General features: G+C 41.6%; 1 protein-coding gene across 19 annotated transcripts in view; it reads right to left on the bottom strand.

Annotated features, from left to right (window-relative positions):
• The window catches only part of NCAM1 (neural cell adhesion molecule 1), a 315535-nt gene that overhangs the window by 49304 nt on the left and 246383 nt on the right, over positions 1-19848 (bottom strand). For 10 of the 19 annotated variants that reach the window (XM_009424193.5, XM_009424192.5, XM_054662690.2 and 7 more), the window contains exon 8: positions 13793-13935. In XM_009424193.5, the coding sequence (XP_009422468.3) occupies positions 13793-13935 (143 nt within the window). Of the gene's footprint in view, positions 1-7221; positions 7252-13792; positions 13936-19848 lie in introns of all 19 variants that reach the window. The other 9 variants (XM_054662691.2, XM_009424179.5, XM_009424180.5 and 6 more) reach the window with 1 other exon arrangement.

The raw sequence follows: 19848 nt of genomic DNA, 5'->3' as shown, positions 1-19848 counted from the left end.
AATCTATAAATTACCTTGGGCAGTATGGCCATTTTCACTATATTGATTCTTCCTACCCATGAGCATGGAATGTTCTTCCATTTGTTTGTATCCTCTTTTATTTCCTTGAGCAGTGGTTTGTAGTTTTCCTTGAAGAGGTCCTTCACATCCCTTGTAAGTTGGATTCCCAGGTATTTTATTCTCTTTGAAGCAATTGTGAATGGGAGTTCACTCATGATTTGGCTCTCTGTTTGTCTGTTATTGGTGTATAAGAATGCTTGTGATTTTTGCACATTGATTTTGTATCCTGAGACTTTGCTGAAGTTGCTTATCAGCTTAAGGAGATTTTGGGCTGAGATGATGGGGTCTTCTAGATACACAATCATGTCATCTGCAAACAGGGATAATTTGACTTCCTCTTTTCCTACTTGAATAACCTTTATTTCCTTCTCTTGCCTGATTGCCCTGGCCAGAATTTCCAACACTATGTTGAATAGGAGTAGTGAGAGAGGGCATCCCTGTCTTATGCCAGTTTTCAAAGGGAATGCTTCCAGTTTTTGCCCATTCAGTATGATATTGGCTGTGGGTTTGTCATAAATAGCTCCCATTATTCTGAGATATGTCCCATCAGTACCAATTTATTGAGAGTTTTTAGCATGAAGCGTTGTTGAATTTTATCAAAGGCCTTTTCTGCATCTGTTGAGATAATCATGTGGTTTTTGTCTTTGGTTCTGTTTATATGCTGGATTATGTTTATTGATTTGCATATGTTGAACCAGCCTTGCATCCCAGGGATGAAGCCCACTTGATCATGGTGGATAAGCTTTTTGATGTGTTTGCTGGATTCGGTTTGCCAGTATTTTATTGATGATTTTTGCATCGATGTTCATCAGGGATATTGGTCTAAAATTCTCTTTTTCTGTTGTGTCTCTGCCAGGCTTTGGTATCAGGATGATGCTGGCCTCATAAAATGAGTTAGAGAAGATTCTGTCTTTTTCTATTGATTGGAATAGTTTCAGAAGGAATGGTACCAGCTCCTCCTTGTACCTCTGGTAGAATTTGGCTGTGAATCTGTCTGGTCCTGGACTTTTTTTGGTTGGTAAGCTATTAATTATTGCCTCAATTTCAGAGCCTGTTATTGGTCTATTCAGAGATTCAACTTCTTCCTGGTTTAGTCTTGGGAGGGTGTATGTGTCCAGGAATTTATCCATTTCTTCTACATTTTCTAGTTTATTTGCATAGAGGTGTTTATAGTGTTCTCTGATGGTAGTTTGTATTTCTGTGGGATCAGTGGTAATATCCCCTTTATCATTTTTTATTGCATTTATTTGATTCTTCTCTCTTTTCTTCTTTATTAGTCTTGCTAGTGGTCTATCAATGTTGTTGATCTTTTAAAAAAACCAGCTCCTGGATTCATTGATTTTTTGAAGGGTTTTTTGTGTCTCTGTCTCCTTCAGTTCTGCTCTGATCTTAGTTATTTCTTGCCTTCCGCTAGCTTTTGAATGTGTTTGCTCTTGCTTCTCTAGTTCTTTTAATTGTGGTGTTAGGGTGTCAATTTTAGATCTTTCCTGCTTTCTCTTGTGGGCATTTAGTGCTATAAATTTCCCTCTACACACTGCTTTAAATGTCTCCCAGAGATTCTGGTATGTTGTATCTTTGTTCTTGTTGGTTTCAAAGAACATCTTTATTTCTGCCTTCATTTCGTTATGTACCCAGTAGTCATTCAGGAGCAGGTTGTTCAGTTTCCATGTAGTTGAGCGGTTTTGAGTGAGTTTCTTAATCTTGAGTTCTAGTTGGATTGCACTGTGGTCTGAGAGACAGTTTGTTATCATTTCTGTTCTTTTACATTTGCTGAGGAGTGCTTTACTTCCAACTATGTGGTCAATTTTGGAACAAGTGTGGTGTGGTGCTGAGAAGAATGTATATTTTGTTGATTTGGGGTGGAAAGTTCTGTAGATGTCTATTAGCTCCACTTGGTGCAGGGCTGAGTTCAATTCCTGGATATCCTTGTTAACTTTCTGTCTCGTGGATCTGTCTAATGTTGACAGTGGGTGTTAAAGTCTCCCATTATTACTGTGTGGGAGTCTAAGTCTCTTTGTAGGCCTCTACGGACTTCCTTTATGAATCTGGGCGCTCCTGTACTGGGTGCATATATATTTAGGTTAGCTACCTCTTCTTGTTGAATTGATCCCTTTACCATTATGTAATGGCCTTCTTTGTCTCTTTTGATCTTTGTTGGTTTAAAGTCTGTTTTATCAGAGACTAGGATTGCAACCCCTGCCTTGTTTTGTTTTCCATTTGCTTGGTAGATCTTCCTCCATCCTTTTATTTTGAGCCTGTGTGTCTCTGCACGTGAGATGGGTTTCCTGAATACAGCACACTGATGGGTCTTGACTCTTTATCCAATTTGCCAGTCTGTGTCTTTTAATTGGAGTATTTAGCCCATTTACATTTAAGGTTTATATTGTTATGTGTGAATTTGATCCTGTCATTATGATGTTAGCTGGTTATTTTGCTCGTTAGTTGATGCAGTTTCTTCCTAGCCTTGATGGTCTTTACGATTTGGCATGTTTTTGCAGTGGCTGGTACCAGTTGTTCCTTTCCATGTTTAGTGCTTCCTTCAGGAGCTCTTGTAGGGCAGGCCTGGTGGTGACAAAATCTCTCAGCATTTGCTTGTCTGTAAAGGATTTTATTTCTCCTTCACTTATGAGGCTTAGTTTGGCTGGATATGAAATTCTGGGTTGAAAATTCTTTTCTTTAAGAATGTTGAATATTGGCCCCCACTCTCTTCTGGCTTGTAGAATTTCTGCCGAGCGATCAGCTATTAGTCTGATGGGCTTCCCTTTGTGGGTAACCCGACCTTTGTCTCTGGCTGCCCTTAACATTTTTTCCTTCATTTCCACTTTGGTGAATCTGACAATTAAGTGTCTTGGAGTTGTTCTTCTCAAGGAGTACCTTTGTGGACTTCTCTGTATTTCCTGAATTTGAATGTTGGCCTGCCTTGCTGGATTGGGGAAGTTCTCCTGCATAATTTCCTGCAGAGTGTTTTCCAACTTGGTTCCATTCTCCCTGTCACTTTCAGGTACACCAATCAGACGTAGATTTGGTCTTTTCACATAGTCCCATATTTCTTGGCGGGTTTGTTTGTTTCTTTTTATTCTTTTTTCTCTAAACTTCTCTTCTCACTTCATTTCATTCATTTGATCTTCCATCAAGATACCCTTTCTTCCAGTTGATCAAATTGGTTAGTGAGGCTTGTGCATTCATCATGTAGTTCTCGTGCCGTGGTTTTCAGCTCCATCAGGTCCTTTAAGGACTTCTCTGTATTAGTTATTCTAGTTAGCCATTTGTCTAATCTTTTTTCAAGGTTTTTGACTTCTTTGCCATGGGTTCGAACTTCCTCCTTTAGCTTGGAGAAGTTTGATCGTCTGAAGCCTTCGTTTCTCAACTCGTCAAAGTCATTCTCCATCCAGCTTTGTTCCGCTGCTGGTGAGGAGCTGCGTTCCTTTGGAGAAGGAGAGGTTCTCTGATTTTTAGAATTTTCAGTTTTTCTGTTCTGTTTTTTCCCCATCTTTGTGGTTTTATCTACCTTTGGTCTTTGATGATGGTGACATGCAGATGGGGTTTTGGTGTGGATGTCCTTTCTGTTTGTTAGTTTTCCTTCTAACAGTCAGGACCCTCAGCTGCAGGTCTGTTGGAGTTTGCCGGAGCTCCACTCCAGACCCTGTTTGCCTGGGTATCAGCAGCGGAGGCTGCAGAACAGCGAATATTGGTGAACAGCAAATGCTGCTGTCTGATCGTTCCTCTGGAAATTTTGTCTCTGAGGGGTACCCAGCTGTGTGAGGTGTCAGTCTGCCCCTACTGGGGGGTGCCTCCCAGTTAGGCTACTCGGGGGTCAGGGACCCACTTGAGGAGGCAGTCTGTCCGTTCTCAGATCTCAAGCTGCATGCTGGGAGAACCACTGCTGTCTTCCAATCTGTCAGACAGGGACATTTAAGTCTGCAGAGGTTTCTGCTGTCTTTTGTTTGGCTATGCCCTGCCACCAGAGGTGGAGTCCACAAGAGGCAGGCAGGCCTCCTTGAGCTGTGGTGGGCTCCACCCAGTTCGAGCTTCCTGGCTGCTTTGTTTACCTACTGAAGTCTCAGCAATGGTGGGTGCCCCTCCCCCAGCCTTGCTGCCGCCTTGCAGTTTGATCTCAGACTGCTGTGCTAGCAATGAGCGAGGCTCCGTGGGCGTAGGACCCTCTGAGCCGTGGGCGTAGGACCCTCTGAGCCATGCGCGGGATATAATCTCCTGGTGTGCCGTTTGCTAAGACCATCGGAAAAGTGTAGTATTAGGGTGGGAATGACCCAATTTTCCAGATGCTGTCTGTCACCCCTTTCCTTGGCTAGAAAAGGGAATTCCCTGACCCCTTGCGCTTCCCAGGTGAGGTGATGCCTCGCCCTGCTTCAGCTCACGCTCGGTGCGCTGCACCCACTGTCCTGAACCCACTGTCCGACAGTCCCCAGTGAGATGAACCCGGTACCTCAGTTGGAAATGCAGAAATCATCCATCTTCTGCGTCGTTCATGCTGGGAGCTGTAGACTGGAGCTGTTCCTATTCGGCCATCTTGGAACCGCCCCTACCTCCAGGGCTATTTTCATACATCATACACAAGTCTTTACCCGTGAGCCTAGACTAGTGGCCTCGAGAGCATGGGGCCATCCCTGCAGGTATCTCTAAAGAGCTGTACTGACCTGCTTGTCACTCCTACTTGTCCAAAACAAAGCAGGACTGCAGGCAGAGGGAACTTAAGGACAACCCCTGGCCTTTCTGGTGATCTCTGTGATATCAACCAGCAACTGAACTAAAATTCTTTGTGACACAGACCAGACTTGTCCTGGGGCCACCACACACAAACTTGGAAATTGAACCATACTCTTCCGGAAGTCAAGAGAACATTTCCATAAGGAAGAGATGTTGTAACAAAAGAGGCAGAGAAATGAATGTACGCAAGAACAGGACCTTAACGACAACAAAGCAGGGGATATTCCAAGTCTTTACTCAGAATAGTCTAGAAAATGGTTGAAGGGAAGCTTAGAAAACAGTTGCGTGGACAGCCATACTTTTTTTTTTAATTCCTATCTAGTTTCTTTCAGGAAATTTCTCCATGTGGAAATTTCTCCTGTTTAATGATGTCCACAGACCAGCCTTCTAAAGAGAATTCTTATTTTGCAGTAGGCTCACTACAGATTTGATGATGGAATTATCTGCCAGATGCCCAGTTCTCCCTTTGAGGATACACAGATAGACTCCAGTGTCATTAGACTATCTTCCCCTGAAATGCTTTTACTATGGCTCCTGCACAACTTCAGGGTGTGCCACCTACCAGCCATCCAGACAAAAAGTCATGCTGACCACCCAGGCTGCAGCAGAAGGAGATGAGCTCTGGGCAAGTAGGAAAAGACACTGATGGCAAGAAAACTCCTTTTTTCCCCAAAAGTATGAAGGGTAATGATAATTATTCTTCTCATCAAAATGTTTTTGTCTCCCTCTTTCCAGGTAAAAGTGCTAACGCTTTTAGAACTTACAAAAGGAAATTGGCCATAACCCGAGCCTTCTTTTGCACTCATCTGGACTTATGGTCTTCATCTCCAAATGAGACAAACAGGAGAGAATGGAACTTCTGAGCCCTAGGGGCAGCATTCACTTGAAAGTCAATTACATCCAAAGTAAGACACTCATGATAACGACACTTCTGAAAAACAGAGTGAGGTGTCTGCTTTCATGGGAGTAAACCTATTACTTCCACTTACAATAATAATTCTCTTAACATCTCCTTAATGCTCCCTGATAAATCTCAGCTCCTCCTCAACCAGCTCTAAATGAGAATGACAAGGAAAGTTGTATGAGGCCAAGCAGAATGAGATCTGTAGCTGCTTAAGAGTGGCTGATAATTAACCCTTCTCTCTCTTCCCCAATCCCAGTGGGTCCATGACTTTTGGACAATAAAGCACCCAACCTGTGACAGCACTAAGTGATTCCTGTGTCACAGGCGGGAAGCCTCTCAGTGAGGCTGTGCACTTAACAGTCATCCCAGTGACAGGGAGGACAGTCTTATACACAGGAAGTTTATAATGAACTGAATTTGACAATGGCAGCCTGTTCATGTGCAGAAACTAAGATCAGTGCCTGGGGACAGGCAGTCAACTTTTAAATATTAAACAGCATATAAATATGTATAGCCTTGACCTGAACACATGAGTTATATGTTCTGAATAATTATCATTTCTGAAAGACTAAGAGGACAGATTTACCAAATTAAAATACAGAATCTATAGGATCATGATGTTCTGCATTTATAGCATTACACGATCAAAGCCCCATCTGGATAAAAGGCAAAGGCAACTTTAAAAAAGTCCTTAGAGATTAGATCCTTGAATCTCATCTGAAGTCCACTGGTTTCATTTTCACTATATGTCACTTCATATAAATCGGGTAAAAAATTATAGGCATGATCATAAGTAGGGTCTTGAGATGTGGCAATCAAAGTCTAAAGATTAATACTTAATTTCAGTTTTCAAACTAAGTCCCACGTTATCCAAACTGAAGCAATGAGTCAGAGAAATTTCAAAGGCTAAATGCTACTGACTTTAAAAAACATAAAACCATTTGTACCACATCATTCTAATCTCATAAATTTAATGCTCTATAAAAGTAACAGAGATATGTTTAGCAATTTGGGAAAACCAACAAGAGATGTCATTTGCATTGCTTTTGAGATGAAACGTGACGTGATAATTTACCAAGACTGATCATTATAAAATAAGTGAGCAACAAGATGAGTTGAGCTGGAAAGGAAAGGGAGGAGTGGGTTTTTAGATCACTAACTCTGTGACTTTATGGTCCAGAGCCACATCAACCATGTGAGTCAAAAAACTTTCACCATTTCAAAATGCCTGGCCTGGGAATTGGGAGCAATTTATTTCTATCGGTGTAATTACCTGGATGTGATTTTACCAGCACCAGCAAGAGAATAAGATCCAGTTTTAGGAAATAATATGGATTTGTTCATCCACTCCCAACACAGCTTGCTTGCTCATCCTAAAATGATACTATTGCTAAGTAATGTCTACCACTATCGACCTATTCTTTAACTAAATTACTAATTAGTTTAGCATGTCTGGTTATTAAACTGCAATGGTGAGTTAAACTGTAATGCTTTCAAAACTAAAGACTGGCTAGTGGTCAGGTAAGCTATACCTCTTGCTTCTCTGGTCGAGTCCACGAAGCCTGGAGAAAACAAGATATAAAACACAACAAGAAAGCAGTAAAATTTTACAACATGTTGCTTTAGAGAATGTATCACACTGCATTCCGTGCACATGCAGCTTTTCTTTAATTCAGAACTTTTTCCAAGGCCCACTTTCAATGGTGTGTTTATTACACAATTTAATTTAGGATTTAGCTTATGTCCAGCTTTTTTTCCCCCTTAGGCACATTAAAATGTATAATTCAAAAGGTTCAGGCTTTCCTAATCTTTGGTATATCTAGATATGAATACCAGTAGGACCAGACTGCTCTTGTTCCAAAATACCTTAAATATTGCTCATAGTATTTTGTGACATGACTAGTTCTAACCACGTTATCTAGAGACACTTATACCTTAAATATTGCTCATAGTATTTGGTGACATGACTAGTTCTAACCACATTATCTAGAGACACTTAAGAGAGTAGGTCTCCTCTGGCCAGGTGCGGTTGCTCATGCCTGTAATCCCAGTACTTTGGGAGGCCGAGGCAGGCAGATCACGAGGTCAGGAGATTGAGACCATCCTGGACAACACGGTGAAACCCCATCTCTACTAAAAAAAATACACAAAATTAGTTGGGTGTGGTGGCAGGTGCCTGTAGTCCCAGCTATTCGGGAGGCTGGGGCAGGAGAATGGCGTGAACCCGGAAGGCAGAGCTTGCAGTGAGCGAGATCACACCACTGCACTCCAGCCTGGGCAACAGAGTGAGACTCTGTCTCAAAAAAAAAAAAAAAAAAAAAAAAAAAGAGAGAGAGAATAGGTCTCCTCCTTTGGATTTTGTAAGGCAGCTTATCATAGATATACTAATGCCATTTAATGCTCATGCATTTTATAACTCTTTGCATGCATTCTGTTAAAATCAAATTTTTATTGCCAAAAAGGAACAAAGCAAGGAGCAGAGAGGTACACTAGGAATGAGAAGTATGAAGTCCTTGAGACCAGGAGTTAGGAAGCTTTGAGGATACTAAATGGAAGTGGTTGAGGGAGGGCTCCAGTCCTTAACAGCAGAGAATGCACAGATGGTATGTAGACTCCAGCATGTACCATCTCCATCAAACATGGCATTCCATTCACAAGTTGGCATTTGCAAGCCAACCCAGGGACACAGAGGTTAGAGGGATTTTCCACCCACATCTAGATTTTGTTATTTCTCCAGCACTTGGGAATCTATTCTCCTTACAGTTTATCTGTTTTTCATACTAGGATTCAAAGACATGATAGCTGCATTGTTGTTTTTATTACCTGGCAAGACTGCCTGATTGTCTCTGATGTTCAGATGGAAAAAGGATAGAAAAGATGCCAGAATCATAGCAACGCAACCCAGGGAATGCAAATAAGTTAGCAAACATTTAGTAAGAGTCCACTAAATGCAAGGAACTTTTGTGAGAAATGAGATGGAAATATCGAGTTATGTCACATGACGTGGGAATGAAGAAGAAGGTGAGAACAGAGGAACATGCAGAGACCAAAGTAACGGTGGGCCAACACGTCAAATGTGCTTGCCAATTCCACATCACTTAGAAGCTTGTCGGTTACATGCCAGGGCTGCAGGAATCAAGATCTTTCTTTTGAGAGACTCTATCACATTGAGTTGTATGTTTTTTCAAATCTGATTATTCTTGTGTCTCTCCCAAATCACTATGGTTCTGTGGCTTTTAGAATAAGTAGTTGCTAGTAACACAAAGCTTCCAGTAACATAACCTTCTACTTTTGTGCCTGGTGGAAAGATAGGAAATATCTCGGCCCTAACAATTTGGTGAATGTGTGACCCACATTAGGACAACCTGATATGCAAATGTACACACTTATGAAATAAATCAGAGTATGATTAGTAATCCTCCAAAAATTGTTCTAGGTTGTTTTGATATTCATATTTTATTGTCTTACACACAAGTCTGCAGGAACACATATATAAAATAAAGTGAAGCATTTCTATAATTTTCTTAGGTATTCCATTATTCATGTGCCCACACGCTGGATAAACCAGACTGATTGCTCAATGCAGTCATCTTTTCCAGTGTTTAAAAGCGGGCCCTGGGTTTGTACTGAATGAGGAATTTTTTTCTCGTGAAAAGGAAACTCCAGCTTCCAAAGAATCCAGAACTTCAAAAGTTCTCTCTTACTTGTGGGATATTCTGTCGGCCTAAGATTCAAGGTTCACAGAATGCTTTTCATTTTTCCTATCTCTTCTGATCTCAATTCTTCACTGCTATCCTTTCCTTAATAAGGCTTCATAGGCCTTTGTCAGTCATTTCAAAGGCATAGAGATGTTCAAAGAGGCATATGATGGATTTTTTCTGCCAGGGATAGAGTATGTAAATCATCATCCACGGGTCTCAGTCAGTAAATAAATGAAACCTGGAATTTAGCACCGCTCACTCAAACACCTGGCAATATTTAAAAGGAATCTGGGCAGGATGAGTAATGAAATAACATGGAAGCAGAAGCTTTCTGAGGTATCACAATGACTTTCATACAGATGATCAAATTGACCCATTATGATGGTCAATTTTTTTGGTCAATGTAATAGTAACTACTAGGAAATGCATCAACTTTTGGACAGCTGATCTACCTTAATGATGTCGATGATCCAAACAATTAGGTACCCTAGCTATTATCAGTTGTTGAGCTAAACCAACTCAACTAGCTGAAGCTTAACAGATTGGTAATGGTCATTCTCAAATGAGTAACTAGACTCAATACAGAGACATGATCAAAGGTAGAGTGTGACATTCACGCTCATTGTACTTGTTTTTGCTTATCTCCCCCCTTCTTTTATAATGAACAAGAACATTGGTATTCCATTATAAAGTCAATAACTATATGTCTATGGTTGAATGCCTTTTTTCCACCTCTTCCCTTAAGAAGACTAATACTAGACTAAACTCAGCAGTGAAGCAAAACACAAAACTGCTTTAACTTGCTAATTTTTAACTTAACTAACTTTGTTAAAGGAATCATTGAATCTTCCACTAAAGTCATACAAACCATGAGAGAGCACTGTGGCACCGTGGCATCAAGTGGCCTACCTTCTGAGCCACCGAGCCAGAAGGAAGCCATTGTGGCAGTCTAAGGGCTTTGTACTTGACCTTGTTCTAGTCAACATTTCTATCAGTGACTTGGACAAAGATATTGCAAATAAGTGTTCATACAAGGTTGGAAGCAACAGCTAATACAAATGTTAGATGATGACTGCATTGGGAAGGCTACTGGACTGCCTGCTCTTGGGCTCTATGCTTAGGCTGGGATCTCCACTGACTACTCTACTACTTTACTTTTAATTTACACATGGGTTGAAGTGCCCTGGACACACAGACTTCTAAGGTGAATTTCTAATGAAAGTCAGTCCTGACTGGTTAGAAAGATGGACTCAAAAAGTCATTCTCAAGCCACAGGGTGTTTGTATGTGTCATATTTTTAGTAACAATTAGAGGTGGCTACTGGCATTTAACAGGAAGGGGACTAGAGATGCTAAGTTTCTTGCAATGCATAGTACAGTCCCAGTGAAGGAAGCCTCTTCCCAAATTGCCACCATGACCCTGTTGAGAAGCACTGAGCTGCAACAAACAAAATGCAATTTTTAACATAAATAAATATAAAATTCTGCAATATCGGTTAACCAATCAATTGCATAAGAACAGGATAGTGAATATGTGGCTTATATGGGGATCATGTAAAAGAGACCTGAGCATTTTAGTTGACCACAAGCTCAATATGAGGCAACAGAATAAGGAGACTGCTAAGAGCTAATGTGCCTTTTTCTGCATGATGGCATCCAGATCAAAGAGGCAGTAGCCCTCCTGAAGTCTGCATTAATTACACTGAGCACAGCAAAATTTTAGGGGAGCACTAGTGAACTGAAACTATCTCGTATAAGACAACAAGAAAGATAAAAGGTATGGAAACTATGCCCTATGAGAAATAATGAAAATAACCGGTATGTTCAAGGTAAGAGGAGTGGACTGGAGGAAAGTCGGAGAGGTTTTAATGTCTCTCATGCAAAGGACTGAGTGGCAGAGGCTAGGAGGACTGAGTAGAGGAAGGGGCAAGGAAGTAGCTCTTTCTGCTCTTCAGCATTGGCCAACTCCCCTGCAGAGGACTGACACCATCATGCTTCAGACAGGGACGGACTGGCTTCCTGGAAAGGATGCTAGGCCAGGGTGCCAGGTGAGACTGGATGACCTCAAAAGGTGCCTTCCAAACATCTATGATTTTAGCATTTTATGTGATCTAAATCTCAGGAGGATTATTTACCTGACCAATTAGATACAATCATCTATCCTTGTTTGCTTAGCATATCACCCTGATTTTAAAAAGAAAATGGTTGTTTTCCACTCCTACAATTACAGTGATGCTAGTAATCTTGATTCCTAATTATATAGAAGCAACTTCGGATGGAGGAGAACATGAGGAGAGGCTGCCAAAGTAAAAGTGAAATTTATTTTCTGTACTCCAACCAGTTCATGAACAGCCTATATTTGTTTTCTTAATTATTAGCTCTCCACGGTGTAAGATGGACAATATGCCTCTTTGACGTCAATATATAATTAACAGAAATGGCAAATTTTCTTATATAGGGTTTCACTTAGGCAAATATGTCAGTCTGGTGTCACATTACCAGCTGATTTGGAGGACTTGTTTTAATACCGATTCACTCATGTTCCAATAAAGTGAACTTGAAGGCAAGTAAAAGAAATACAATACAACCAATGTAGCTGGGCTGAAATAATGATCTAAGATTAAGACAAATGATCTACAGTGATAGCAGAATTATATAAAAAGTAGTCACTACTAGGCTTGAGACAGTCTCTGCTGGACACCTGTCTCCATATTTAGCAAGTATGAATGTGTTTTAGTTCCTGGCTATTATTCTCATTCTATAAAAATGAAATCATAGCTATAAGCAAGAAGTGCCAACCTATTAAAGAACCTCAGTAGGCACAAATCTTAATAACCTTTCTGGTCTAGCTTGGCTGTTGAGCTATTCCTAGAAAAGATATAGAATTCAAAAGCATCATTCATCTGAGATAGATATTATTTCTGTCCTTCACTATAGGTCAAAGAAATACACTGGGTCACTCTGGACAAAAATCTACTTTTAAGCTGATGTAGAAAGATCTGCCAAGCAGCAGCCTTGTGGTTTAAGCCCTGAAATGTACATTCAATCCACATAACACACATGAGTGGGGCTGAAATCTTAGCTAAGGGTTTAATTCTAATGTTGATAAAGAAAGTATCCAAGTAAACACCACATCTCTTAATCTAGCTGGTTTTCACAGTTTCAAACAGCATATGTGGGTTTCAAAAATATTTAGCAGTTCCTCAGTTGACTTTTTGTTAAGGTGAATTTAACTCTGCAGGTAAAAGTTGCAAAAAAATAATAGGTTATTTGGAAGAGCAATTTCTGTTCCATTTGATGCAGTTTTGTTTTCTATTAGTGGGACAGAAATCAGCTCCTCAAATGCAAATCCCAAATTTAACTCTGGAATTTCACACTATCCTTTCTGGCTTTATTTGAGTTTACTCTCTCTAGAGATTTCCTTTAGGCAGGCAGAAGAGTGAAAATCTATCATTTTTGACATTCTGATCAATAAGCAATCCATTACAAATGTTCCATAAGGCTAAGGCCATTACTCCTGACTAGGTGACAAAACTTGGGCTAACTAAAACAAAGCCCATTACTACAGGATATACGAGATGAGATTGGAGAAGTACCATAAGACGGTTTAAGTTGCATTAAAATGAAGCTTTTTCCTCCTACTTTTGGCCCACTCAATAATCAAGGGCTGTATGATGTGGGGTCACCTCAGTTTTTATATACTGTCAACAATAAAGATAGCTTTCCGGTGGCCTACAAATCCACGGACTTTAAAGCTCAATCTTACCTGCCATTTTAATTTGCCAGGAAGGTTGCTACAATGTTCTTAAACCCTCCATGAATATATTGAAAAACCAGGATGTAATCCTCATTTAGAAACTGCTAAATATTTTTGCCTTTAGAACAAAATGGTATCCAAATGTGACCAAGAATACAGGCAGACACAATGGCAACCAGGCATTTGTGCATAAGTGCATATATAGCATGAGTATACAAACACAAGAAAAAGAATTAATAGGTTCATTTTGAGCCTGGTTATTTCTGGGAGATCTTTCCTAGGGTGCCCTTGATATGATGACAATGTCACCTGGTGGACCAGGATATTGCCTTCTCTTTGTTCCCTCACAGCTCCATAACTCTGGGATTGACAATCACCATTGCCTCCTCCCCAGAACATCTAACTTGAGCATGCCCATACATCACGCCCCCGCCAACCTATCCAAGGAATTGTGCCTATTCCATTACAAGGGGATGATGAGCAGGCCATGTCCTGCAGGGTTGGGGAGGGAGGCCCCGGGATCTGGCTGTGGCCTCTGGTGACCATAACCCATCTCCCAGCTCCCCAAAGAGAACTGGGCATGAGCAGACTCAATCTGCTTTGAGTCTGCATTCCAAGGCCCTGAAACTCCTGGGCAGCATGATACCTTTTCTTCGCTGCTGATGTTCCGGGTAGAAGTCCTCCAGGTGATGGAGGGAATGGGGTCTCCGGAGGCTTCACAGGTAAGAGTGACCTGCTCCTCCAATTCCATGGCAGTCTGGTTCTCTACATATGTGATTTTGGGTTTTGCTGAAAAGACAAAACATTTCTCTGAGTTTATCTAATTATTGAGCTTTCTGGGTTTAAATGATGGCATGCACCTATCCAACAAAGGTTATCTATCTGCTAAGTATAAGACCCTAGTCTAGGTGTTTTAGGAGATACAGACCTGACTCTCCAAGGCTTACAATGATATAGGCATGTGACAACACGGAAACCATAATAATCAGAAATATCCTATAGAGTAAGAGTGATAAGGGCAAGGAATGCAGGAGGCAGGACGTGGCGGAAGATCACTCCCTGGATGGAGCCTTCGAGAGGAAACGGCTTTGGGGCTGGACCATGAGATTTTCAGGAGGCAGAACTCTAGGGTGGAGATGGAGTCATTTGAAGTGTAGGAAACTGACTGAATAAAAGCAAAGAAGCAAAAACATATGAAGAGATGGCTGGGAAGAGAACAGTGTGGCATGAGGCACAGGAAGGTGAGGCTGGATGGCTGGAATTTTACCTGGTGCCTGGTGGAGGCCCACAGACAGCATTTAATCAGGGGCACAAAAGCATTTGTATTTCAAGAAGGTTAATCTAGGGACATTTCAGGAAGCATTGGACTAGAGAAAACTTTAAAGTGGGAAAACCAGTTTGGAAGCCCTGGCAATGACCCAGATGTGCGGTAACGTTGGATCCTGAACGAGGTTGTTCGAGGGGAAACAGCAAAGAGAAGCTTTGAGAGAGATGCTGGAGGAAGGTTCAATAAGTGGCAACTGAACAGAGGGCAAGGAGGGGTGAGAAGAACCAAAAGAAGCAATAAGAAGGAGTCCAGGTGACTTGGAGTCTCAACGACTGGGAGAATGGTGTTAGCATTAACTCAAATGAAGAAATCAGGCAAGGAACTGGATGGGGGCTCTGGGGTGGGCTCAGGATGGGAAGGAGATGAGTTGAGATGAGTTCATTTTCAAAATGTTTTGGGTAATGCAAGAAAACACAAGCATTCCAAAGCTAAGTTAAATGTTAAAACATTAGAGAAAATTGAATTTTCCCAATTTAAAACAATTATGCTCTGAAATTGCTGAACTTTGTGTGGAAGAGAAAAGATAACACTGCACAAATGGGACTTATTTCATGAATATAGGAAAAGGTCAGGCTAGGGAAACAAACAAATGAACCAAAAAACCCCAAGAGAATGATAGCTAGTTTTTGAAAGACTACATGTGCTTTATATTCAAATTCATACAGTAACCCTAAGTAGGCAAATAAACAACTGCCTATATATATTCTCCATGTTGAGGTCTTTGATGCTGTTTTAATAAACAGAAAACAATAATAGAACTATATACTTTTGTTACAAATGCCTGCTTCTACATAAAATCACCCATATAGTTCAAATATTTGCCTAAAGGTAATGCATACTGACAGCCTGTTTAGCAAATCCTTTTTTGATGGATAGCACATAGGGACATCTCAATCCAATTTGGCCAAATGTTCATAGATTTCAGTTGATGGAGTCCACATGAATGAGGTTAAACCTCATAGGTTTCCCTATTGTGTTTTCCTTAATAAGTACGATTTTTGAGAATATTACAACTCGTATTGGAAGGAATATGTGCCAAGTGCCATTGAAAGGGAAGTTTTAGAGGGCAAAGTAAAATAAAGGTAAAATAAACATGAAAAACAAAAAGGTTAATAAAATAAAAGAAAGGTAAAGTAAGAGCTGAATCTCTATATTGTAAAAGTCACAGAATAAAAAATTTAAAAAAAAATTTGGCCATACAACTGAATTCGCTAAACTCAACAGTTGTTTTGAGGTCTGGAGACAATCCCAGGAAGGCTGAATTTGGGGCCCCTTAAAATCTTGTCAGACTCTGAGATCTGGACAGCGTTTTGCTGACCTTCTCCTGACCTGCGGTACTTTGTCACGGCAGCCGAAGGTTAACAGAAGACAGGCAAGGGTCAGTTGCCATCTATTAATATTTGGCCTTGGAGGCTCCATTTCCCAGATGGCTACAGAAGGTGCATTGTGTGACTCCTTAGAAGAAAGGCAAACCATATTCTTATTAAAACATGATTATGGCTAATTTTGTATAGTCTACAGAGTGCTGTGGGAAGGAAGGGAAGCTTCCCACTGATAACTTAATTCTCTATTACTCTAGAAGCAGTACGGTCAGAACTAACTCAGAAAGCTCAGATGCCACCTTAGAACAAGACAGTGATATGCATAATTTATTGTCTAAATTGGGACTCTCTTGAGAGTGACATGAGAGGCTCTAAATAATTATACCAGGACAAAAGGCATTAGTAGGCAAACAGGGACAGATGCCGGGTCACCCTACTCAAAAGATTCCCTCCCTCTGCATTCCAGCATCTAGAGGGATCTCTCTGGGTTTCATCTTCCTACACCCCCTGCCCTCTATTAATTAACCTCTCTTATGAGTTCTTGGCTTTTGGATCCCTGTTCTATTCTCCACCTGCCTCCATGGGCCTTAGTGCCTCAGACTGTTCCACTGCACCTTTCCCCATATTTCCTCCTGTGAGTTTTCCAAGAATGCTTGCCACTAAGAGGCAGCCTTGTCTACTCCCACTCCAGTCCATGCTCCTACAACCCTAGCCAAAGAAGAGCCCTGAGGCCCCTGCGTCCCTGAACAAAGAGGTTGGACACTATGCTATGGGGCATGACCAGATGCACCTTCTTTCAGGCCACTGCTTGTCCTTAGCTGTAACCCTCAGGGGCTGCTTGAGACACAGGGCTCCTGGCCACTGGCAAACTTTCCTCAGCCACAGCATCATGAGACCTCAAGAGCATGCACATGAGCATCACAAGAATCAATAGAGATAAAACTTCTTCTTCAGGGGCACGTGTAGGGACAACAGTAATGAGAATTCACTGCCAAATTTAAAGGATGATAGGATGCATCTACTTAGTAAAAGGAGCATCTAGCTAATAACTAAGGCAACATGTGCTAGAACATGTCTTTTTCTTAGGAAAGAATGATGCCACTTAGATACAAATGATGTCATAAAGTCTCTAATTGAGATATGTCCCATACATACTGATGGACATTCCTTCTTGAGGCCACAGGACTTCTGGGCTTTTCTTTACTATCTAAGCTACAGGTTTCCTCCCTTTTCTACCTCATTGCTGTAGACTCTACTCCCACTTGGGGAACCTGTCCCATTTCTCCCCCAGTGATGGACCACAACGGCAAGTTGGAAAGGGCTGGAAAGGAAATAAAAGAGTGGAAGGAGAAGGAGCCCTAACCAGCTGGTCCCTCCCCAGGTGGCTCCCTAACCCTGTATCAGTTTCCTCAACCAATGGGGAGGCCAGTGGAGGAGGAGAGAAAGGAGGATGAGAAGGGGAGATGGATGGGAAAAGGTGGTGGAGAAGAGGCACCAGGTTCCTTCAGGGAGGCTGCATGAACGCTCCGCAGACTATGACAGGGGAGGATTCCCATTCTGTGTGGACTCAGTCTCTACAAATCTATGATTCCTGCCCTGTCTCTTCAGGAGCCTGGCCACCTCTTCTCTGTTTGCCCCACTATGCTCCCTATTCTTCCAGCTGCAGTCTCGGGAAAGAAATTGTGAAATATGTATGTGTGTGTGTGTGTGTGTGTGTGTGTGTGTGTGTGTTTGTGATGAAGAGGGGTGTATGTGTCCAAGGTGTGGGTGGGAAGACAAATCTTGTCTTGGCAGTTTCCCCGCCCTACTCTCCCTGCCTTTTGACCTCCTCCTGTCGACCTGACCCACTCTCTTCCCTCTACCACGGTCCCACATGGCCCTGCACTCACTACTCTGGGGCAGCCATCACCACCAGAGAGGTCTGGAAGAGAAGCCGAGATCTGTTCATGCCCAGCCAAGTCAGGGCTGAGTTGCTTTTCAGAGAAACCATGAGCTACCTGGTGATGCAGGCAGAGTGCACTGATTCTAGTATTGCCAGACACTTCCACATAATTCAGATACAATTTGTGTTCTGTTGGGTTTCCTGGAATTAACAACCATCATTGTTAGATTAGAGAAGGGACTTAGGAGCCACCTGCCTCGGTTTGAATCCAGAGGCACCTCATCCCTCTGTGATCAGGTTCCTCCTTTGTAAAATGGGGATAATAATAAAATCTACATCATAGGGGCGTGATGAGGATTAAAAGAGTTAACTTACAGATAGCACTTCACAGAATGCTTGGCACATTATAGATGTTCTGCTTGTGTTTGATATTATTATTATTACTACTTTATGGAGTTAAAGTCTAAAATAATTTCCTAAAGACAGGTGATGATCGTGTTTCCAGGCTTATCTCCCTGCCACATATGTATGTTTGCTTCATCATATAGAACTAATGACAGTTCCTTCATTTATTCAATCTAGTGCCTAATGCATGCAGGTGCTGGGGATCTATCTGTGAGTAAAACAGACACAGCCCCTGTCCACAAGAAGCTCCCATTCAGCATAGCCTGTGCTTTTCCTGCCTCTGTGCCTGTGCCCAGGCTGCCTAAAATTCTCATCCACTCCTTCAGCTGGGTAATTCCTACTTATGAAATAGTACATTTTAATGACTTCTCTAACTTACATCACACAGGACCAGAGAACTTGTTTCCTATAAAACACTGTGAATATTGCTATTTTGCAGCCATAATAATGTGTTGTCATTTCAAATTCCAGCATTGACTATCTACATTAGCTTGTGAATCTACTGATGAGAACAGAGTCCATGTTATTCATCTTGTAAACTTGGCAATGACTGAGCCCACAGCAATCACTCAAATGTTGCTGACTGACACTATTATAATGTTTATGTTTATCCATTTATCTCCCTCTTTGTGCTTCCCAGGGTCAAGGGATCATATCCTATTCATCTCTGTAGCCCCTCCATCCAGCAACAATGGTGATCCATAGGTATTTATTAAATGAAGGGATTAATTAACAAATGCATCTATCTTTTTCTATAATATGGAAAAACTTACTAAAACCATAGTGATTGGGGAAGATCAGTCTGAATTCAAGAAAAGACTTTCAAGAATATTTTTCATGAAGTTTAGCTTTCTCTCTCAAATACATACAGTTAACTTGAACCAAACTGATAGCCTGTTTCTAAACCCAGCTGTTTACTACTGAATAACTAGCAGGTCATTTGCATATAAAGTCTTGATTTTCAAAGGTCTGTGTTTATGAACAGTTCTCCTTATCAGGCTGGATAAGCAGGTCCCAACCCTGATTCCCAGGTGCACATTTTAATGACCTGGGGGCTCCATGCACCAGAGCTGCCCCTCAGACTGGCACCTCCCCAGTGCTGTCTACAGTAGACCAGTTTATCTGTGTTTTCTAAACAGACACATGGAGAGACTTGAGGGCCATTAGGTTAAATGTTTCTCTGCAACCAATTCTTTTTTCAAGATCGGGTCAAAATGTTTTTCAGTTCTGAAATGAATGGAAGTTTCCTGAGTTTATGAAGATGAAGTGAGCAGGGATGTGGGGGCTCTTCCATGACACTGTTTCACACAGGTCAGGGAAGGAGGCAAACAAGGCAAAGCAGCCAGCCCATCAACCACTAAAGCTACCAAGGGCCTATGCCAAGTCTGGCACTGTTTGGAGTCGCAGGCATAACGCTGTGTATGACAGCCAGGGTTCTGCTATCTTGAAGTTTACACACTAGTAGAGGTAGGAGACAGACAATCCCCAAAACAAATATGCAAATGACATCTGTTCAGGTACTGTTAAGTACAGCAAAGAAGATACAGTAAGAGTCACGAGAGAGAGATGAGTGGAGGTGGGTGGGGGTGGTCGCAGTGCAGGGGGAGTTGAATTAGCCAGGGCAGTGAAGGAAGGTGCCGCTGAGAAGGTGAGTTTGAGTTAAGATCTGAATGGTGGATCAGAAGAAGGCAGCTCAGAGTCGATCGGAGGGAAAGACATTCCAAGCAGAAGAGAAACCTAGGGCAGTGATCCTGAGATGAAGAACA

The sequence above is a fragment of the Pan troglodytes genome, chromosome 9 (assembly GCF_028858775.2).
Source record: "Pan troglodytes isolate AG18354 chromosome 9, NHGRI_mPanTro3-v2.0_pri, whole genome shotgun sequence".
NCBI classification, from domain to species: domain Eukaryota; kingdom Metazoa; phylum Chordata; class Mammalia; order Primates; family Hominidae; genus Pan; species Pan troglodytes.
Note: the sequence above shows the minus strand (reverse complement) of the source record. Positions and strands in the feature narration are given on the sequence as shown.